The 24,966-nt window shown below is 38.7% G+C and overlaps 1 protein-coding gene across 4 annotated transcripts in view; it reads right to left on the bottom strand.

The window, feature by feature from the left end:
• LOC126260220 (BTB/POZ domain-containing protein 10) overlaps positions 1–24,966 on the bottom strand; it is a 143,309-nt gene that overhangs the window by 4,778 nt on the left and 113,565 nt on the right. For all 4 annotated transcript variants that reach the window (XM_049957520.1, XM_049957523.1, XM_049957522.1 and 1 more), the window contains one exon: positions 17,009–17,206. In XM_049957520.1, coding sequence (XP_049813477.1) covers positions 17,009–17,206 — 198 coding nt within the window. The remainder of the gene's footprint in view (positions 1–17,008; positions 17,207–24,966) is intronic.

The raw sequence follows: 24,966 nt of genomic DNA, 5'->3' as shown, positions 1-24,966 counted from the left end.
CCGTGTACGGACCAAGAGTTATGAGTGAAGGAGTTGTCCGTGAATGGGTACGTTTATTTAAAAGTGGACGAAAAAACGTTCATGATGAAGAGAGGAGTGGTAGACCATCATTGGTGACTGACGAACTCGTTCAGACAGTTGATGCAAAAGTTCGTGAAAATCGACGTTTCTCAATGTCGGAGTTGTCTACTGGTTTTCCACAGATTTCTAAGACTCTCTTGTACGAGATAGTGACAGCAAGATTGGGTTACCGTAAGTTCTGTGCACGATGGGTGCCCAAAATTCTTACCGACCACCACAAAACTCAAAGAATGGCCTCTGCATTAGACTTTCTGTCACGTTATGAGGACGAAGGAGAACCACTGTTAAACAGAATCGTGACCGGTGACGAAACCTGGATTAAGTACGTGAACCCTGAGACAAAAGAACAATCAAAGATGTGGGCACATTCAAATTCGCCTACCAAACCAAGAAAAGCCTCGCAAGATTTTTCTGCCAGAAAACTGATGGCAACGGTGTTTTGGGATGCCGAAGGGGTGTTGTTGGTTGAATTCATGGAACATGGTACGACCATTAATCAAGACGTGTACTGTGAAACAATAAAAAAGTTACGACAGGCTATACAGAACAAACGCCGTGGTATGCTGACTTCCGGTATCGTTTTTTGCACGATAACGCCCGTCCTCACTCTGCTCGCAGAACAACGGCCCTTCTTGAGTCCTTCAAGTGGGACGTTATCAACCATCCACCTTACAGCCCAGACCTGGTGCCAAGTGATTATCACCTCTTCATGCATTTGAAGAAATGGCTCGGGTCACAGCGGTCTGATGACGACGAAGAGCTCAAAGATGCGGTCACAGGCTGGCTCCAGGCACAAGCGGGTGATTTTTATGCAGAAGGAATTTCAAAGCTTGTGAAGAGATACGATAAGTGCCTCAATCGCTATGGAGACTATGTAGAAAAATAGTGCAAAGATGTAGTTGTAAGATGTATATATTAAAATATTTTTATTTAACTTGGTGTATTTTTTTAAATCAACCGGAGGTTACTTTCTGAACGGCCCTCGTAGTTTAAGTCTAAGAAGGTGGTTTGATGTAGTATACATTTAAGAGCATGTTCCCATTTCTGGAGTTCAGTAAAACTAGTGCTGGGTAGGAGGACACCCAAGTGCCTATGCTGTGAAGAGTAGCTCACACTGGGATCTTTTTGAGTTATGTTATTGAGATGAGTACTAGTCATACCAAAAAGAGAGCAGCTCATCTGTTTGGAAGTTAGACCTTTACTAGTAAGAGATGTAGGAGGAGCAGACCCTTACCATGTTTTTCACTTCCATAGATCTCCCACTGACTTTGTCAGTCAACAAATATCACAGGCAGTCATTATCTACTTATTAAGTACCTATCACAAAAGTAATCCCCTCCCTTATCACTATCAATCACATCAACAGATTATTACACAAACCTTTCAACTTGCTGAAAATCCTTACAACTTTCTAAAACTAAGTCCTGAAATGGTATCTCCCCCCTTGGTATCTTTTTTTCACACACACACACACACACACACACACACACACACACACACACACACACACACAGAGAGAGAGAGAGAGAGAGAGAGAGAGAGAGAGAGAGAAACATCCCTATCAAACTTTATGATATTTCCAGGCCATCATCACTACCCAATCCATGGAACATCTACAACCTACTACCACCACCTGACCACTGACAGTACTGACAGTGCTCTTCCAGCATAACTGCAGAGATCTATGTACGTGCTACATATCTCACAGGCCATTAGGAGTCTTCCACACAAAATCAGCTTCCATGAACTCATGAAACAGGAACTAGCTCTGCAACCTAGCCTCATATTCCACTGTGACTTAATCTGCATCAGTTGTATGCTATCACCTGAAGCTTGCAGCACCACACCAAAATTGGCAGTGCATGTCGATACCATAGACATTAGTGATGTCTTAATTGCAATCTGCAGCAAAGATTAGAGGAGGCTGAAGAAGACACACCCTCTCTCTCAGCACAGCAGCACCTTCGCACAGGTTCAATATATAGCTGAGCTTGGAAGCGGTGTGCCCCAGTTTGTGACCTCAGCTGAAGCAGTCAACATCATCCAGTAGGATCAGCGTTAGCCAAACCTGAGATTGGCATGAACTTTCAAGTCTGAGATGGACACGAACTTTTGTAAATGGTGACATTGTACTTCACTGTATATTTCAAATGATGCTTTAATATTCAATGACATTTGTAAATATTCACACAGTCCTGTGACAAAAGACTGTATCAAGTCAAGTAAATCATTTTATTCTTTCATGTAATAAAGTTAACTAGTATTTCATATGTTGCAATTCAGATGAGTCACCTCCCAGAGCAATCAAAGAACCCATAGTTATGGCCAGATTGTTATTTTGTCTGGTCACGAACACCCTCCCCCCACACCTCCCCCTCCCCCTTCTAATCAATTCATCTCTGCCCCAAGAAGGAACTCCTGGTTCTGAATGTTAGGAATGCTGTAATCTATTTTACTGTGTTTCAGTTTCCTGTACTGGCAGTTACAGGTGCTGGATGTAAATACAGGCCAGCCCATCTGTCTCTTGGTGAATATAAAATACATTTGGTAAGTAAAACTTTGGCAGACTATAAACAATTTAGGAGTAAAAGAGACCAGTTGCTCAATACAAGAAGTGCTGAGTCATCAACAGGCACACAAAAAAATAATGAAAACCTTGCTAGTACAGTTTTCATTCTATTTCGTGCGCCTATCAATGTTGCAATGCTTCTACTATTTGGCAAGTGGTCTCCTCTATTACTATATTGTACAAATACACACACACGACAGCATACAACTGTTACAATATAATGGATTTACATGAAGCACTATTTGCATTTCAACAATAATACCAATGATTTTGCTGTAACAAGCAACAAAAAACACACATAATAAGTGGAAGGTGTGGCAAAATTAAGGGGAAAAAAAAGAGAGATTGTTCAAGGAGGTAAATAGAAAAAGTCACCCTGGATCAAGGATGATACGGCAGTTGCCGACAATGTTGCTATAACAAGAGCCATCAATGGCCAGTGACTATGTAACACTAGTAACTTTCTGACAAAAAATAAATCATGGTCAACGATAAATTCAGCCTCAGCAACACACTAAATATCAACAAAATTGGTTAAAAAACGCTTTTAAGAAAGTAGAGAAACTAAATAATGCTCAAATGATATAAACAATCACAAAAAACACACATGCACACCCACACGTATGCTGTTGCTGGAAGATTTTCAAAAATTTTCTCACATTTTCCAGGATAATATAACATCATCCCTCCATCACCCAGAACTTAGTTATGTCAAACAATACCTTTAAACATTTCATCTTATCTCTGTTTATATTCATGCAAATAATGTCATTTTAGATTCAGTATGAACTCTGATAGTATCAAACTTTTCACCCTTTGCACTGACAAAATTCACTCAAGGCGAGGAAACATATGCTACGTGACACTGATTTACAAGTTTTCTTGGCCATTTTATATTTACATGGCAATCAAGCTTATGGAAAATCAATGGAAGACGAAAGTGGAGGGCAAGGAGAAATCAATGCATTAAAAATTCTCAAAGATATCTTAACACCTGTAGCTACAATGGACAGAAAGAAGGAAATATCATATTTACCAGATTATAAGACACCCGAAATATACAAAATGACCCCTTGTATTTTTAAAATATTCTGACTAATCAAAATTATGAGCTGTGTTACTGATATCAAATACCTGACTAAAAACGTTAACCCTGAAACCATCCTAAACTTATACTATTTATTGTTGTCCATATGCTGATAATGTTGTTGTTGTTGTTGTTGTTGTGGTCTTCAGTCCTGAGACTGGTTTGATGCAGCTCTCCATGCTACTCTATCCTGTGCAAGCTTCTTCATCTCCCAGTACCTACTGCAACCTACATCCTTCTGAATCTGCTTAGTGTATTCATCTCTTGGTCTCCCTCTACGATTTTTACCCTCCACCTGCCCTCCAATGCTAAATTTGTGATCCCTTGATGCCTCAAAACATGTCCTACCAACCGATCCCTTCTTTTAGTCAAGTTGTGCCACAAACTTCTCCTCTCCCCAATCCTATTCAATACCTCCTCATTAGTTACGTGATCTACCCACCTTATCTTCAGCATTCTTCTGTAGCACCACATTTCGAAAGCTTCTATTCTCTTCTTGTCCAAACTGGTTATCGCCCATGTTTCGCTTCCATACATGGCTACACTCCATACAAATACTTTCAGAAACGACTTCCTGACATTTAAATCTATACTTGATGTTAACAAATTTCTCTTCTTCAGAAACGCTTTCCTTGCCATTGCCAGTCTACATTTTATATCCTCTCTACTTCGACCATCATCAGTTATTTTACTCCCTAAATAGCGAAACTCCTTTACTACTTTAAGTGTCTCATTTCCTAATCTAATCCCCTCAGCATCACCCGATTTAATTTGACTACATTCCATTATCCTCGTTTTGCTTTTGTTGATGTTCGTCTTATATCCTCCTTTCAAGACACTGTCCATTCCATTCAACTGCTCTTCCAAGTCCTTTGCTGTCTCTGACAGAATTACAATGTCATCGGCGAACCTCAAAGTTTTTACTTCTTCTCCATGCTGATAATAGAAGGTGAAATAAAAGGAACTGTTTATATTAATTTTGATCTACACTCATTTTTTGCTTACTAACTACGACAGTCGTTTGTAGTATCACTACAGTGAAACCGCTAGGATCCAGACTTAAAAGCCGTAAAATTGAGGAAAATTCAAGATTAAGGACAACATCAAAACCCTCAAAATATGAGCAAAAACATTTAATTAGCACAGATGATTAAAAATCCTAATCCCCACTAATTGTATAAAATATGCATAAGGGAAGGAAATTAACTGTACAATAAAATCTTTATACAAAAACTTGCAGTAATGAATTTCACAGACGTGTAACAGCAAATAAAATCTCGGCAAAAAGTAAAATTGATATCTGGGTACAAGGTAATTGCACTATCCCCCAACACACTACGACCACAAATTATACGTCAAAACACATGTTTCCGAGACTTCTTTCATTTGGGTTCACCTAGAAAAAAAAAAAAAAAAAGAAAAAAAAAATTGATGAACGTTGTGAATTAAACGAAAAACTGTGAAGTTTGGTGAAACACTTCGGAATCTAACAAGTGATAGTGTGTGTTTTCTTTCTGTGGTCAATGGCAGTTTAATTGGGTTGAGTAGACTTCAAGACGCGTACACACTAGACTTGAAACATGTTTCCAGTTAATTGATGTGGACCATTTAGAAACATCTTTCGAAAGATGGAAACATCTCTCCATAGCAATGTCGGTACAGATGAAAGGAAATGATATTCCAGAGCAGCTACCACATTCACCACTGCACAGCGCAAGTGTTTGTTTATCTTGCATTGTGTCGTCTGTTGTAGAGAGTTTTTCAGGTTTTTTGTTTTCTCTTGCTGTATTAAGTTTTTCTGAAGGAAAAAAAAAAATAAATAAATTTGCAGTGGACGAGGCAGCAGACTGTCAAGTTGTTATCGTTGTACCAAGCTGATGGCTGCTTGTGGAATATATGAAGCAAGCAGTACAAGAGCAGCAATGAAACAAGACACTCCACAGAAAACTACTGCTACATTTGGTAAAATACTGAGAAAGACGGCATGGAAAACAAAATGATACCATATATGCCAGAAATTCAAACTTCTTATGATGATACCCAAGTGAAATTATGGGAACTAGAGCTGTCTCCCATACTCATTTCCCAGACCCATCAGTTGTTCCACAGCATTTTTTCATTCACCAAAGATGACTGTATACAAACCAACAAATCTATTTCTTACAACAACTAATACAATTATATCAACCAGTAACAACCACTATACACAAACTCTCCACCAAATTAATGTCATAGTTTTAAAACCAATGCAACCTTATTCTGTAAAACTATGAAAACTGAGAGATGTTTATGGTCATCAGGTCACAAGTCATGATAAATAAATAAATAAAGAATGAAAGATGAAAACGTCTTTTGGTTGTGTTTGTGTGAACCTTTGAGTATTAATAGTTCAGCAACACCTATTGTGGAATCTCGCTTAATGGGCACCTCCCATAATGCACAATTCGCACAACGAGCAAAAGAAATTGTAAAAAAATGACTCACCTAATAAGTTATGTTTTGCATAATGATTTAGTGTCATGTCACTAGCCGTTTGCGTGTGGTGGGGGGAACGTTCACATTGTCAGCAGTGGCATATGAACAATCTTTCCACTAACAATCTTAGTGCAGCTTGTGATCACAAATTTTTCCAAAGTTGTGTTCACACAGTGTTTTTTTGTGTGCAAATTTTAATAACTTCCTTAGAAATGTCCCCAAAGATAAAGCCGCAAGAAGATGACCATAGAAGAAAGAAGATAACCTTAGAATTGAAACATAACATCACTGGAAAACGCAAACGTGGTCTTAGCATTGCTGATTTAGCATGTGCATATAATTGGTCTACATAAACTACTTGCACACTATGCTCAAGAACAAGGACAAGATTAAGGAGACAGATGCTTCAAAGGGAATGACAAGGGTATCTAAACAACGGTTACATATTTTCAATGAAGTTGAATGGTTGCTCCTTATATGGATAAATGACAAGTATCTGCTAGGTGACACTATTAAAAAGAACATCATTTGTGAGAAGGCAAGAATGATTTTCACTGACCTTGTTAAGAAGATACCAGGGTTATCTATGGCCAAAGAAGTGTTTAAAGGGTGGTTCAAGAAGTTTAAGAGAACAACAGGTATCCGCAGCATTGTGAGACACTATGAAGAAGCCAGATCCGGCCAAAGGCAGCAGAACTTTATCAGCAACTTTAAGATGCTCATAGATTCTGAGGGTTATCTACCACAACAGGTTGATAATTGTGACAAGATTGGTCTACTCTGGAAAAAGAAACGAAAGTGTACCTGTATAACAGCAGAGGAGAATGCACTGTCTGATCACAAGCCAATGAAAGACCATCTCACACTGCTATTCTGTGCCAATGAACATGGTAATTTGAAAATTAAACGCTGCTTTATCATTCAGAAACCGCACAAGCCATCTAAGAGGTGTAAAATCCTGAAGAGCAGGTTACATGTGATGCGGAGGTCCAACAACAGGGCTTGGGTGTTATGTGATCTTTTTTGTGATTGGATCAATGAAGAATTTGGTCCTTAAGTGAAAAAATATTTGCTTGAGATAAATCTGCCTCTACATGTGTTGCTTGTTACAGACAACACTCCTTCCCTTCTCCACACCTACAAGACCCCCTACTTGAACAATTTGAATTAATCAAGATCCAATTTCTGCCTCCCAACAACACTCCATTACTACATCCTATGGACCAGTGGATTGTCTCTAAGAAGCTCTACACTGAAGCACTCTTCAAGCATTACTTCAAGTTGACTGAAGTTACCAATCTCACAGAGTTTTTGGAAATATCAATTCAATACCGTTGCCTGCATCAAGATGGTCAAAAGGCATGAGAAGGGTTTACCAATTCTGCTTTGAAGAAACTTTGGCCAGAGTGATTTGTCAAATGCGACACAGACATTTGAGTCAGTATCTGTGGAGCCTGTAGTCAATGAGATTGTGTCTTTGGCCAAGAGCATGGGACTAGAAGTGGATAAGTATGATATCAATGAGCTGGCGGAAGAGCACAGCCAAGATATGACCACCGAAGAGCTTATGGAGTTGCACTTTCTTTCACAGCAAGGAGTCGTGGAGAGGAGTTCTTCAATGGAAGGAGGCAGCGGTACTTCAAAGCAGCAATTTTCTGGTGCAATAAGAGAAATTCTGAAAGCATGGAAATTGGTTAAATCGTACACTAAAAATCATCACCCCAATAAAGCAGTGGCTACACACGCTACGAAACTGACGATAATGCTATGTTGCATTTTCACCAACTATTGAAGCTTCAGCATAAACAAATGGCCATAGGTAGTTTTCTAGTGAAAAAGAATTACTTATGTATAATGAATAATGAAGTATAAAATACTGTATGTGTAATTTTCATTGAATAAATGGCACAAATAAGATAAAACTTTTAGTACTTTTTCTGTACAGAACACATTTCTATGGGATACACTGTTTTGCTTAATGAGCGTTTCACACTACGAGTAAGAGTCTGAAATGAATTATGCTTGCTATGCGAGGTTCCACTGTATTACACTTTCCTCATATCTAGACATGACATAGCAGACAAAACGAAAACAATGCAACTAATAGTATTGCAGACAATGTGAATACACTGAGAAAGTTTACGGAAAAAAAAAAAAAAAAAAAAAAAAAAAAAAAAAAAGAAACGGAACAGATGCGAAGTACTGCAGGAAATAATGTCTCTGACAGAAACATGTTTCCAGTGGCAGTGTGGACGCAGCTTCACACTACTTTTTGCAGTTGTGGCTTGAATAGTGGGCTTATGACTATCAACTTTTGTGAGCACTTGTGAACAACCCCTATGTGAATTGTGTGCATTTAGATTATTAATTTTCTTCATAGTGTGTGATGTCTGTGAGCAGCATGCCATTTCAAAGCAATGTTACACTAAAAGTATATCACAATATCATTAAATGTCCATTAATGATGCACTAACAATATAAGGCTTCAAGAGATTTAATGATACCCAACGCACAACATTAAATTCAGATGAGAAACCTGTAGTGTCATGAATAACGTCATGGTTAGCTGACTTACACAGGTTACAGGTTCACAATTTCCTGCATGCCAATATTTTTTTTTCCAACTTAGCATTATCATGTTCATTACGATTGTAATACAATATGTTCTGCAATATTCGATGTTGTTAAACATTTCTGTCTAGTTAGAGAATGAAGGATGAAATAAATATTTGCCTGTTTATTTCCGAATGTGTGGTGATTCCTGAGTGTGTGGTTCGACAGAAACCTAAGAGAACGGCTTACATTCCTGCGAGTTAAATGAGCACCTCATAGTGTTTCTTGTTACAAATATTTCACTGTTTATTTCCGAAAATGTGGTGATTTCTGCTTGTGTGGTTAGGCAGGAACCTTAGAGGGCAGCTTAAATTGCCGCGAGTGAAACTATGAACAATAATATTCATATTCTTCCTTGTCAAAAATATTTTGCACATTGTGCAGCCACGAACATATTCTTCTAAAGAGTTCTTGCTATAACTGATATTCTCCTTTCACTAAAACATCCATAAACATGAACTTCACACTACAGCGGCTGACAAATCGGTAGCCTTGTTCCTGGTCGCCTTCACAATGTCACCACATTATTATTGCATCCGTTACTGCAAAAAGTAATGTGAAATGTACTCAACCCACCATCACTGTGGAGCGCAAATGCTGCAAGTTGTGTTGGCATATTCTCTTAACTCTGCCACCACCCACAGTGCAAAGTGTCTGTATTTTGTGCCACTTATAACCCATTTAGTCACATCAAATGTCAATAGGAAGAAAATGGGACAAGGTCAAGCGAGACATCAAGTACAAATGTAGAATCAAGTAAACATTACTACGAAGAAATGTAAAAACAGGGAATTTTTAGCATTGATCTTATGGGTTTTTCATGGAGGCTACTAATTTATGGTGTAGAACCATAAACAACAAAATCGGAAATGTAAAATCGAAATGCCACAGTATTTTTAACCACCACCACTGATATCATTATCTGGGATGATAGTTCACCAAAGCTATGAGCGGTGATAAAAGAAGAAATTTATTTCTATATATGAGCAGCGATGAAATTTAGCTTTTTGCTGTCACAATTATTTCTTTCTGACATGGTTATTATGGTGGGACCTGACAGCATATTTAAATTGCTGCGAGTGAAACAGGCCTTAAAAAAAAAAAAAAAAAAAAAAAAAAAAAAATAAAATAAAAATAAAAAAAAATAAATAAATAAATAAATAATTTATAATCTTGGTTGTCACAAATATTTTGCTGTTTCTTCCAAGTATGTTGTAATTTCTGTGATTGTTTTTACAGTGGGACCCGAGAACACAGGCAGACCCCTTCCCCCGTCCTGTCCGAATACACAGCAGATTTTGCATCTAAACTAACTTGAGAATGTAACAACATTCCTTCGGCTCTTTTTAGCAAATGCTTGTCTGCCCTCTGCTCCCCCATTGGCTGTGTGAAACCAGCAGTGGACACACCCCGTTTCATTTGCATCATATCTGAAGGTGAGAACTGACAACGCTGCTGCACAAAACATGTATACAGCTATCTACACTTTTTCATCTCTTACAGAAATGTATACTAGTGCTAAGTATTTGTAAAATTTTAAAGTAACTTAAAATCTGACTAGAAATGTATTCAGACAAATCGATGTTAAAATGTTATGAATGTTCATAAAAAGCTAAGGTATGCAGTGTACACTCCCACAGTTGGCAGCACGACAAAATTTCCTGCCTGCTCATCAATCCTCTCCCCACATTAGTCCTAGTTCTCTGGGATGCATGTTGGCTAAGTAGGGGCCATGGGGCACAGATGTGGCAGGTACCAGTGCTTTTTCCCATCTCAGAAGCGCTTCTGAAACTCACTTTTCAATATGGTGTTCAGCTCCTTCAGGATTTATATTTTTTTCTCATCAATGGCGGCACAATGATTTCGTTTCATGGTTCTCTTCTGCTTTGGGAACAGAAAGAAGCCGCAGGGGCAGGGGTCATGTCTGGTGAATACGACGGCTGAATCAACATAACGGTTTTGTTTTTTTGGCAAAAAAAAAATCACAAAAACTTTACAACCCCCCCCCCCCCCCCACACACACACACTGCTACAGACAATATAAAAATACACTGAAAACAGAAGCCTAAAGAACTCAAGTGACTTAATAGGAAAAAAATAAGAAATGAGAACATACCAAACACAGCAACATTAATTTCATTTGACATAATTTCCATGTACACACACATCCCAATAGAAGAAACCACGATCATCGTAGAAAGAAACATACAACTACAAGAAGATATACCTAAAACAAACTATAAGATATATCAGCCGTACTCATGCTCATCACAGAGCAAAACTAATTCACATTCAACAGCAAAGTTTACTCTCAACAAGATGGGCTACCCATGGGATCCCCAATCAGTGACCTAGCTGACATTTTCCTCAATCAGATAGAAAAACAACTCTTTTGACAAAATAGTAATACCAAAACAGCACAAAATAATATATTGGTACAGATAAGTAGATGATATAATACGCTTAATTATCTTTACTACACAGACTGAACAAAATACCCATGAAGAAACATGATTACACACAAGAACTGAACACACTAAAACAAGTTGCACAGGGAGTAGTTATGATGCAACGAGAGTAGATAAAATAAAGCATAAAATACAAAAACAAGCAACACCTAACCACGAAAACACACACTAACCATGACATGAAAACACACACACACAAAAGTGCGCACGCGAAATCAGCATACAGTAAGCAACAAATGGCACATAATGACTTACAACAACAAAGTCACACACAGGGTAGGTCATATACTAAAGAAACAAGGACTCAACAAAACATACAGAACCAACAACACAATACAGAGCAAACTTGGAAGAAATACCACCAACACTGACAAACACAGCCATCTGGTATATACCAACTTACTTGCAACTGCTGTCAATCTGTATTTGAGGCTCAAACATGCAAGAATTTCAGAACCAGGTATACAGAACATCTCAGCACTGAAAAACAATAGCTCACACTCAACATTTGCAGATCACCTGATAGCACAGGATCACCACCCAACAAACATTGAAACAATCTTGCAGATTCTTTAAACTAGTAGTAGCCTACACCACAAATTAACTACAGAAGAAAACTATCACCCCCCCCCCCCCCCCCAAAGCCCTACACACACACACACACACACACACACACACACACACACACACACACACACTACCCAATCACTGTATGTAATGTATGTAAACTAATGCATACATCCTCCACTCTTTTGCCAGTTAAGCTATAACTAGAACTTTTAGACATAATGTAATAAATAACATACAGTGCATCAAGTCATTAACCCTCTGACAGTCACGCATGTATCTGTGAGATACATGACCTACTTTTTCTCTAATATTACCGCAATGAACAGTGGTAATGGTTTGCTGGCCCACGACATCCTGTGTCATACCTTTCTTATTGCTTCACAGGAATTTCAGTCTTATCCCGATACTGACAAGGTCATAAATGAGTCAGGTGTGGGAACGTGTACTGCCTGTACCTCTGAGATACAGCGCGCCTACTCGGGTAACGCTTTGTTGCCGCTAATGACTGCAGCTGTTGCATTGTTTGCAGCGTACGCAAGTCGGCAGTTGCGTTGTTGTCTTCTAAATGAAGCAATGTTTCGTTGTAGCTACGTGTACTCTCTTTTAAAATGAGTAAAAGATATGATCTAGAAAATCCTAAGGATTTTGAAGAAGTACATCGCCTTCTTCTCGATGACGAGGTATCCATTGAAGATGAAGATGATCTTGCAGAAACTGATTCAGAAACTGAAGATATACTCTAAACACGATCTGAAGACTCAGACACAGATCATGAATTGGATGAAGAGGAAAATAATGAAGAGCAGGAAACTGATAAACATTACTATTTTGGTGAGTAGAAAAGACAATAAATATGCTTTCAGATGTAATAACAATATCTAATAGTGGTGTAATGTACTTATTTCTTTATTTTAGGTAAGGATGGAACTAAATGGAGGAAAGTGCCTTGGAAAGCAACACAGACACGGCCCCATAATATACTAACCAAACTGCCTGGGGTAGTTGGAGAAGCAAAGAAAATGGTAACTGAAATTGACTGCTGGAGCCTATTCATCAGTAATGATATCCTAGATCTTATTGTGGTAAACACTACCAGGCGTATCGCTGATCTAAAAGGAAACTCTGCTCGTGAGAGTGACTGCAAGGACACAGACGCAATCGAAATAAAAGCCTTTCTTGGCTTGTTATACCTTGCTGGTGTGTTCCGTGGTGGGCGACAGAATGTTCACGACTTCTGGACAGCAGATGACCTTGGTCTTAATATTTTTAGAATGACCATGTCCAAAAAATGTTTCCTGTTCCTAATAAGATGTGTTCGTTTTGATGATGGAGCCACAAGACAAGAACGGCGCAAGACAGACAAATTAGCAGCCGTGAGGGAAATGTTCACCATGTGTTTGAATAACTGCAAGACACATTACTCCCTCGGTCAGAACATCACAGTTGATGAGCAGCTACCAGCATTCCGAGGCCGGTGTGGATTTCGCCAGTTCATACCATCCAAACCATCTAAATATGGCATCAAAATTTTCTGCCTATGTGATGCCAAGCTTTATTATACTTACAACATGGAAATATATTGTGGATTGCAACTAGAAGGACCCTTTCAGAATAACAACTCCGCCAAAGAAGTAGTTCTGAGACTTGCCGAACCAATATATGGGACGGGTAGAAACATTACAGCAGATAACTGGTTCACTAGTTTGGAGTTAGTAAGAGAACTGCATAAAAGGAGACTGTCGTTTGTAGGCACAATTAGAAAAAAAACAAGAAGGAACTTCCATCGAATTTCGTAGCACCAAAAAGTAGACAGCAATATGATAGCGTATTTGGCTACAGCAAGAATGAAACCCGTGTCGTATGTCCCGAAGAAAGGGAAAACTGTAGTCCTTTCGAGTATGCATGTTTTGTCAAGTGAGGTTTCGGAAGGTTTAGAGAAAAAAACAGCAATTATTCTACGCTATAATGACACCAAATCTGGAGTTGATGTAGTTGACAAACTCTGTGCAACCCACAATGTAGCTAGGTCAACAAGAAGATGGCCTATGGTGATTTTTTTTTTCCACCTGTTGAACATTGCAGGCATCAACTCAAGAGTAATTTTCTTGAGCAACAAGAATAAATACTCAAATCGGTGCGAGTACCTCAGAACTTTGGCTCTGACTCTACTGCAAGATCATCTCAAAAGAACTCTTATTATGAGTCTACCTGATGATATAAAGTCAATGCTAGTAAAGTACAAACCTAAAGGAAAAGAGCAAGAAAACGCAGAACAATCCTTGGAATCAGAAAACAAGAAAAGAAAAAGGTGCCAGTCATGCTACAGGGAGACAAAAAAGACTTGTCTCAGCAAGTATACATGTGAAAAATGCGGTACACATCTTTGTTTGCAAAAGCACGCAAAAATAATTTGTGAACAATTTCTGTAGAGGGCAATCAGAAAAAGAGACATGCTTTGATTAGTTGAATAATTTATTTGTATCTACAATAAAATCAATTTTTAAAAGAATTTCATGTACTTCTCCATTACAAAATGTCGAATATTTCTGTTAATTGGAAAGTGTAATGAGCCTGATGTTCACTTCTGTATTTGTAAAATCTGTAACAATAAAGGTAACTGCAATTTAAAACAAAAACAAAAGAAAAAGAACCTGTAAACAAACAAAAAACCACAAAAATCGTCGCATGTATCCACGAGATACATCGCGACTACCGGTAGTGGCGTAATGAAAGTTGACGCGCCTGCTGGAGAGTTAACACATATCTTAACTGTGAACTGTAAATATTTTGTACCAAAAGTTTCTCTAAATGTTAATATGTAACAACAAATTTACAATAGCACAAAAAGTGCTGAAACATGTCTGGGTAAAACAAAACTGAAAAGATGTCATGCATAAGGCAGAATTCCTCATCCTAACTTCACCTGGTACTTGTCAACCCAACAAGCCACACTACTCCATGTTGATCTTCGCCTGAAGGATGGCTACATCAATACCTCTGGACCAAATCAAACCTACCAACTGCCAACAATACGTCCATTTCAACAGTTGTCACACATGCGAAAATTCCTTCCTTACAGTCTTGCCAACAACATCTGTAGTGACAAACAGTCCCTCTCCAAATATACCAAGGGACTCACTGAGGCCATAACACATGGAAATTACCTTCCAAAATTTGTCCAGAAACAAATCTCCTATGTCTTACCTACTCGTGTGATCTACAAACTAAGTTGCAACTAGCGCTACTTCCTATGTGGGCATGACAGCTAACAAGCTGGCTGTCTGCATGAATGGGCACCAATAGACTGTGGCTAAGAGACAGCTGGATCACTCAATTGCTGGACATGCTGCCCAACACAATGTGCTTCATTTCAATGACTGCTTCACAGCCCGCACCATCTGGGTCCTTCCTACAAGTACAAGATTTTCTCAGTTGCATAGGTGGGAATTCCACTTAAAACATATTCTTTGTTCCCGTAAGCCCCCTGGCCTCGACATTAGCTAGTCCCCCATCCTCCCCCCACCTGTCCCCACTCCAGCACTAAACATTCCCCCAATGTACCTACACAGTCTTTTCCCCATCTCTACATCCCCCCCCCCCTCCCCCCGCAGAACAGCTTCCCAATTCTGCACCTAGCTGCAAATCACACCTCCACCAAGGCCCTGTACGCTCTCACAAGCCACACGTCATCTTTCCCCATCCCTACTCTGCTATCCCTCCCTCTCCCTGCCACCTCCTTACCCTCACAGCTCACCCTATATTTCATTTCTGCATACATCTGATGCAGGTGCAATCAACATTCAGGCCTCAACAGTTTGAGGCAGTAGCCGTGTGTGTGTGTGTGTGTGTGTGTGTGTGTGTGTGTGTGTGTGTGTTCGTTTGTTTCTATTACAGGAGGAGGAATTTTTGACAAAAAGCTTAAATGTTTAGCAGATTATTCATTATGCCTGTCTGCAACTCCATACCACCTCTACGTGGCGAGACTGTAAGAGGCATATTCAGAAAATAAGTGTCCTTGATTTTTATTTATTTTGTTAGAAGAAACGTGTGAAAAAAGTGCAGGATGTTGTTTCACACAATTGTTGACTATTTTTCCACATCATCGTCATCCCATTCAATACATGTCGTGAGCTGCGGCAAGAGCTGCTTTATGCCACCCTCAAAGAACTCTCCCTCCAGCTCCTTCCCCCCACTTCAGAACAATTTTTATGCGCCTGCCCATCACTTAAATATTTAATTATACTCATGTGTGCCTTCAGTGAGGTGAGAAGATAATCTGAAGGCACCAAGACAGTTCAAAACATCCCATCCAAATGAGTCCAATAGTACCTTGGTGGTAAAGCTTGTGTGAAGATGGTCATTCTTGCACAACAAGCTCACGTCTGTCATCAGCATTCCCCTCCTTTTGTCTTGAATGCTCCTTTTGAGTTTTTTAAGATCTAACAATATTCTTGTGCATTGACAGTCTCTTCCCCCCCCCCTCCCCCCCCAAAAAAATCTCAAGCAGAAATTCAACCAAAACGATGCCTTTTGATCTCATTAACACTCAGGTTATGATTCCCTCCCATAGCAGACAAATGCTAAGTCCAATGTGTTTGAATTCACGACTGCATAGAATGAGCAATGTTTATTCTTACATATTAAGACCATTCTGAACAGCAGGGGCAGGGGCATTGTAGACTCTCTTTCAGCAACTCCTTGTCTAACTTTGGCCTTGCCACATGTGACAAAGAATGGGTAAAAATCACCTTCAAAGAATAACTAGTAACACTACAATCCTAGCCTTCTTGTATGTCTGGCATGTCAGCCACTGAATACTGTATGGATCTGGTTAGTTGGCAACTTGTTTGTCACAGTCCTTTAGCTGCCACTGTTGATGTTTTGTGGACACTCACACAAAAATTTCAAAGGATATTCAACAAGGAAATGTTTATGTTTTCTCCAATTTGATGCCAAGATGTTTAAGACACTCCAACTGCTACATACAGCACACTGACTTTTCAACTTCGTATATTACATATAATCCTTCAATCCTCCTCATATGTGTATGGAAGTTACCTACTCTGTGGTATAAAATTAATTTCAATCATGTATAAACTTTTCAACATTTCCAAAAACATTAGTATTTTAATATTACATACGTACTCTGAGAATATTCCTCTCCCATCTGTGGAGGATACTCTTCATCCCAGTCAACAACATCATCATCCAGCAACACCACAACATGGCATTCACGGTCACCTCGTTGAGCTGAGTTGACCATGAGTGGTAGTATTAGTTCTTCTAAGAAGACTTCAAACTGGCATCGTGCACCCTCATTTGACAGCTCATGAAGCAGTCCTCCTAATGAAAACAAATGAACAATAAATATACTATCAGTGACAGATTGACATCAATTATTTTTCCTTTGTAAAACATTAGCAGAGAGTACTTTATTAACAATAAAAAAATAAATGCAACTCTCTTAATTGAGTGAAATTAACTTGTTTTTCACTAGCCGTTACATACATGTAATAACTCTGGCAATACAACCCCAGGAAGGAAATCCATAAGATGCACAAATTGATAAATTTTGGAGTAACTTAATGAAAACATAAGAAAAATATTTGGTAACTGTGACTAGGAGTTGTTGCAGTAAAGTGGAGAATTAATAACTGAAGTATGGGATGAAATGTAGATAGGTGAAACACTTTTTTTGAACATCTGAATGTAGACTGGGATGATGACAATACAAAAAAATAAAACAAATTCAGCACCCATTATTATAACTGCAAATTCTCTCACTGAAGCTATCCTAATAATTATGGAGGTCAGTGGTAATCGTCAGACATAATCTGCCACGGGAAACTTCTTTAGCTACAGGAAAAGGATGCCTCATTCAGTATCCTTAGCCTACAACATGAGCTGATCCACATTACGCTAGGTACACTCACTAGTATTTGTATGCATATCAAAGATTTGGAGACCAAAGTAATAGACCATCCAGCCACTGTTGTAGCAGAAAGGTATACTTCATGGTGGTGCCTGGTCTTCTATGAGAGAGAGAGACAGTGCAGAAATAACATTTTTCTTCTGCAACTTACTGATTTCATAGACTTCCAGATATACAGACAACTATCAAACTAATGATAACACCTAATTTTTGGAATATAGTTTACACTGCAGATTATTTTTTTTACCATGGAATTTGCCAGTAATAGATACAATAACATGAAAGACGATGCTTATTACTAATGATACACATACTGAAGTCAAACAGTCTGTTTCAGATGGTGAACAATTTAGAACTTTTAGTAAGATAACAGGAGCAAAGAGTAAGTGTAAATGTAGAACAATCATCAGCAACTAGAAACACTGAGAGGCACGATCACAAAGAACTGTTGAAGAAATGGGACAAGTGTTACATTAAGTACACTTGAACTGATCTGGTGTGAAGAGACCTGCAGAAGACATAAACCAAGCTGTAGACTGAAATAATGTGTGAAAGCAGTTGCAAAAACCAACACACCACTGCCCTATATGCACACTCTCATTGAAACTAACAGAACAGATCAGTTGCAACAGGACTTGGTCCAATACTAGCAATTAACTCTGCACACACTCACAAACTAACAAAACAGATCAGTTCTAACAGGATTTGGTCAAATACTGACAATTAGAAAGCCAAAGAAACCCACCACAAATATGAAGAAAGCAAGGTCACACAGCATCTGAAACAGCCCAGGATCCAAATGAAGAATGCAGTCAAAATCCCAATGAAAGGATTCTGCATAAAGCAGCAGCATTGAAGAAATATGAAGCTATGTGGCATATCATATTGTTTCTTTATCTATTCTTTCTCAAAATTTACAATGCTCAAGGGAAAATAAATGATGAATTAGAAGTCTTGCGAAACGATAACTTCAGGGATTTTTCAGTATTTTGCATAAATGAGCATGGGTTACAAAAAGGGTTTGGAGGTACATCTAGTATTTCAGGTTCTGAAATAATTAGCAATTTTAGTACAGAAAAATATGAATGTGACGGAATGTACATACGCATAGGGTATGTGTAAAAGTAAGAGAGAGAGAAAGAATATTAATTATGTGACATGTACTGAAGAGGACTTTGAATATTTTGAGTATCAACTAACTGAAAGTGAAGTAGTTATGTTGTTTAAAAGCTCTCATGTTTATTGTGTGTGTGTTCACTCACCATTAGGGATGTCATCTTATGTACTTAAATGCTTATAGAAAACTATACTTGTGTGTGTGTGTGTGTGTGTGTTTGTGGTTTACGGGCGCTAAACAGCGGGAAAACTATAATTCATTATTTCAGAGAAATTTATTTATATCTTATGTGTTTAGAATAAATTTTGAAGATTTAACACAAAAAATGTAAATTTATCAAGTTTTGTTAGGTATTTTTCAGTTAATGTCTTCCAAGGAGCAGATTTTTTTTTATTTCATAGATAGTGAGTCACCAGACTTGAGAATCCTAGCACTAGTGGTTATTCTTCGTAAAAAGCAGACCTACAGCATTGTCATACCTCTATAAGAAGACAACGAAGCTAACTTCTAGACAATCAACTAAGTAATAAGTACATTTCAGCAAAGAGAATATATCCTTCAATGCAACACCATCCAGAATAATGACAAACATCTGTTCCATGAAAAAGTCATAACCAATACTGAATCGGCATACTGCAAGCTTTACATGAGCTCACAGAGGAAAAGCAACAGTCCATCCAGTGTTTACTGATGAGCAGAGGTGGAACTATGATACTGAAGTTTATATAACACAAGGAGAAATGAAAGATGAATGTGCAAGCTGAAATAAAAAATGTCACATGGGATTGATTGTATATGAAACAAAGTAAGCAAATACAGCATGGTCGGACAAAGTCTGAAAATCTTGGAAGGATGCTGCAGGTGAGATTATGCTGAGAAATAATTGTTAAGAAAAAATGCAATACACTGTGTGGTTTCAGAGTTAATAAGTATTGGAGTTAGTCAATCAGGCCAGTGCACATGCTAATTCAAATGGCCCATCAGAGACGGTGTCGCCAAATGTGTTCTTCATTTACTCTCATAAAACTGAGTAAGAGAGCACTGGACATGGGATGGTAGTAAGGATCAAATCCAAGTCAAAGGGCGAGTAGTCTCATCCGATATCATCTAGGCAACAAGAACAAATTACAGTATTTGTAACTGGCAAGCTGCTTGAATTTGCATGTGCAGTGACTTGAATGGCTAACTCCAATGCTAAGTAATTCAGAAATGGGACAACACGTCAAATTTATTTCTTAACAATCATTTCTCAGCACAACCTCCCCTGTAACACCCTTACCAGCTTTTCAGGTTGTTTCTGACAACCCCGTATGGTATAAAAACATAATTTCACCCCTCGCAGATATTATTAATACCAGAGTTTCCACAGGAATATACCATATAGATATCCAAAAATCAATGCTGAAACCTCTTTTTAAAAAGACAAGCATGAAATAACTGCAAATCAGTGTCATTATTATATAGATTTTCAAAAATTAATCAAATTTGATGTATGAAAGACTTGCATATTTCCTGCATAGTAATAATAAAAAGAACCACTGTCCTATGGATAAAATGGCTTTTGGGAAAAACAAATCCACTGAAACCGCATTATATGAAATCACCCTCGATGCTACAGGCAATGCTAAACCAAACTGCGAGCTGTTTTTCGACATTTCTAAGTGCTTTGATGACATCAGCCATGATCTGCTATTTAGTAAGTTATATGGTTATGGTGTTCTGGGAATGACATATGACGTCTGACATTACCAGATGGTAGAGGTATTTCACAAGGAAGAAAATTTTGTTTCAACCATCAGAAAACTTTATTAGGGAAGATCCTAAGGTTCTGTATTAGGCTCTTTGCTGTCCTTAGTATTTATAAATGATTAACTGCTGCAACTATCTGCAGCAGAGTGTAACGAGTACTGCTACCTTTGGTGTCATAAGGTATTGATAATGTAGTCCTTAATTATAGCTTGGTTCTGGAACTTTTGGAGCTGAGTGCACCTTTTCTATGTGGGTAATTGTCTTGTTGTATGATGACAACAGTGCCTTAGTGCTGTGGTCACATGCCATCTTAGCGCAAGCAGAAGAGTTGATGTTGAGCACCTGCTCAGAGCAGTCGTGCACAGGAAGTTGTAGGAAGAATTTGGTAGAAAGTGGAATTAATAGTAGAAAAAGTTATGTTGGCTTGTAGAAGAAAAATATTTCAGTAATTCAGTTATTTCACAAGAAGAGACTTTGAATTAATTAAGATATTTATGGTCAATACAGTGTCGTGTTCGGGCAATTGCGCTGTAGCCACTACCAAATGCTGTATGTAGTCCATTCCATTTTGTGTTGTGGATTGCTTGTTTTCTTATTTTAAAATGAATGAAGAGACTAACCCTGCTGCACAAAGGGATTCAAATGTGACTCTCACTACAACAAAAGGAATCAGTGATCCCTATGACCGTTATATCAGTTCTACTCTTGTGGAAGCACAGAACAAGGATGTAGCTTATTCACCCCCCCCCCCCCCCACCCCACCACTTCTCTCACCTTGGACAATCAAACTTCTCATTTGTCTACAATCACACCCAATTGCCATGATATGCTGTCCACAGAATGTTCAATTTTTTTGCCTCAAAGACTCGAGCATATTTCAGAACTTTGTAATCTGCCTCTTTTTTCTTTTTAACACTTACACGCTGATTGACAGCCAGCTTCTATAGCACTGACAAATGTATGAAACATCAGAATTAATTTAAATGTGATCCACAGAACTGCTAAATTAATTCTTCTTTGGCAGACGTTAAAATGATCTCGGTGCAGAGTGACAGTGACTTGTAAAAGTATTCTGAATTACAGGGGGGTGGACAAAAATACAGAAACACCATATACATAACATATTACCATGCCTAATATGGTGAAGGAAAACTACTGGCATTCAAATCAGCCTCCTGTTGTCTCAGAATAGATAAAAATACTTCTATGGTTTTCAAGGGAATATTATACCATTCTTTCTGCAAAATAGTGGCAAATTCAAGTAACAATGATGAAGTCAGATAGCAATCATGCATCCTTCTCTCCAAAGTACACCAGAAAGGCTCAATAATGATGAGACCTGGAGACTGTGATGGCCAGGGAAGATAAAATTCATCCTCGTGCTCAAAAAAGCGAGCTGTGTGAACAGCGGCTTTTGTCATCTTTGAACACAACATCACAATAGGGAACAAACACTGTATCATGGGATGGACCTGATCAGCCAAAATAATCCTTGGCAGTAGTGCAGCCTAGCAGAATGCCACTGTGCCCCAAATAACCACCGAATCCTTCACCATCTTTCAAACTCATCTGGAAGTTGTTAACAGTGTGAAACAAGACTTATTCAGCCAAATTACTTTATTCTTTTTCTCTATAGACCAGGTGTTACGACTTCAGCACCACATTTTCCTGTTACGGGTATATATATTACTGACTAGCAGTTCTGCAATTCCAGCACACACGGCAATTCCTTGCTGATGACGTTCCCTTTGTGTTGTTTGGGCACTGACAGAGAGGGTTTGGAGGGTACGACATCCAGTTCTGCACTGACTTCTGCAGCTGTCATCCCCTTATTTTTTATTAAGATAGTAACTGTTCACGAAAGAACAGATACCACTGATGACCGTGCAGCTTCTCTAGAATAAATGGTAATTAATTAAAACCCTCAGCTGCTGACAGGTGTTTTTGATATACCTCGATGGGGACAGCTGAAAATGTGTGCCCCAACCGGGACTCGAACCCAGGATCTCCTGCTTACATGGCAGATGCTCTATCCATCTGAACAACCGAGGACACAGATGAAAAGCGCGACTGCAGGGACTTATCCCTTGCACGCTTCCCGTGAGACCCACATTTCCAACTGTCCACAATCTACATACGTAATGTTCCTAATAGATATTTGTCCATCCACTCATTAGTTAAATGGCTACCCGGCCACTGAATTTCATCTTTGCGAATGCGCACAGCTTGCCCGTACTCTTACGAGAATCGTCACCTTAGTGTGCGCGAGTAATGAGTGGATGGGCAAATATCTACTAGGAACATTATGTATGTAGATTGTGGACAGTTGGAAATGTGGGTCTCATGGGAAGCGTGCAAGGGATAAGTCCCTGCAGTCACGATATTCATCTGTGTCCTCGGTGGCTCAGATGGATAGAGCATCTGCCATGTAAGCAGGAGATCCCAGGTTAGAGTCCCAGTCGGGGCACACATTTTCAGCCGTCCCCGGGTTTCAATTAATCAGCATTTACCCCTTATTTTTTGCCACAGTCCTATTCAATGACCTAGTGTCACATTCACTCAATGCATAGTTTTGTCCATGCTGTAACTTAGCGGATGATATTTTTCCATTTTCCCTGCATGCAGCATACATCTTCAATACAGTGACTCTTGAAACACCAAATAATTCAACTATTTCTGTTGTGGACTCACAACTATACAGAACCTTGTTCTGACCATAATTACCATTTTAAACATGTTGAGGACATTGCACAGGTGCTGTTTGTGATCAAATACATCAGCACAACCTGCAGACTTGGCTAGCATTTGTATTTATGTTGAAGAATGCGTTTCTCGTAATGTTTCCACGTTTTTGTCCAGTCCCTGAATCTGTGTATGGGTACTAAATAAATACAATACGATGTCAATAAGAGGCAGTTCACAACATTTATTATAGAATAAAGATATTAACTATACAAACATGTAACATAAGATATGACAACCTGTATGTAGCATTTGTTGAACTGCATACATATGATCACCGTTTAAATAGTGTGTATTCATGTATATTTGATCTATGCAAACTCTCAGGTGACATCCACACAACATACAATGTCAGTTGACAAATAAATAATCTCAATCAATGTATTCAACATTTTTGCAATCACAGTTTGGTGTAAGTTGCTGCATGAAAATATCTAACATTTCCGAGGCCCAGTTAATCATGCCAAGCCCATGCAATAGGTTCTTATAACAATTATTCAAAATGATGCAGTCTGATTCATAATTTGCCCTTTTTTCAGGAACAATTCAGTTTGTTTATGACAGTAGTGGTGGATAATTTATCTTATACCCCTGCTGCTGAAGGATGTCGACAATACATACAGGGTGTCCCATTTATCTTGACCAACCTAAATGACTGTTTGTCCAGATGCAAATTACAAAATGTTTCAAGCAAATATTCTTTAGCTCTCAGGGGGACATCAATCAGCATGATTTCCTTCGTTGTAGCTCTCTCTCTCTCTCTCTCTCTCTCTCTCTCTCTCTCTCTCTCTCTCTCTCTCTCTCTCTCTCAAGATATTAACAGCAATATGACTTTTTAAAATAAAACCCTGTATTTTTTATTCGGTAATTCATTTCCTCTCCTGAAGACCTATTCAAAAATGTGTACCATTCACTGAAACACCATGTTATTAACTACATAACACAACATTGACTTTGAGCCCGGGATCACAAACTAGGCCTCTTGTTGGAGTTGTAAGAAAACAAATGTAAAACCAAGTAAAAACATAACACAAAACTGACTTTTGACTCTACTGTACATTGCCCAGGAGTAGAACATTCAAAGGTGCTTAAAGTGGTGAGCCTGGACACTGATTACACTGGTGCACTCGTTGAATGCAAGAATTATTTACTGTTTCCAGTGTTGCCTGCTCAAGAGAATTACAATCAAGCACGGTACGTTCCTGCGAATGAAAGAATTATTTACTGTTTCCAGTGTTGCCTGCTCAAGAGAATTACAATCAAGCACGGTACGTTCCTGCATGTCCTCTGGAGTTGTTGGAGTATCGTGACAGACAATGTCTTTAATACATCCCCAACGAAAAAAGTCCAGAGGATTTAAATCAGGAGACCTAGCAGGCCAAGTAACTGTTCCTCATCGACCAATCCAACTGGCAGGATACCTTCGGTTCAGAACACCACATGCACCCAAAGCATTATGTGCTGGACATCCATCGTGTTGATACCACATAAGCATTCTGGTTCTTAGTGGCACTTCATCCATGAGAGGAGGAAGAATTCGCCCGCAGAAGTTGGCATTCGCTG

The sequence above is a fragment of the Schistocerca nitens genome, chromosome 5 (assembly GCF_023898315.1).
Source record: "Schistocerca nitens isolate TAMUIC-IGC-003100 chromosome 5, iqSchNite1.1, whole genome shotgun sequence".
Taxonomy (NCBI): Eukaryota; Metazoa; Arthropoda; class Insecta; order Orthoptera; family Acrididae; genus Schistocerca; species Schistocerca nitens.
The sequence above is the reverse complement of the archived record's forward strand: the minus strand, read 5'-3'. Positions and strand labels throughout refer to the sequence as shown.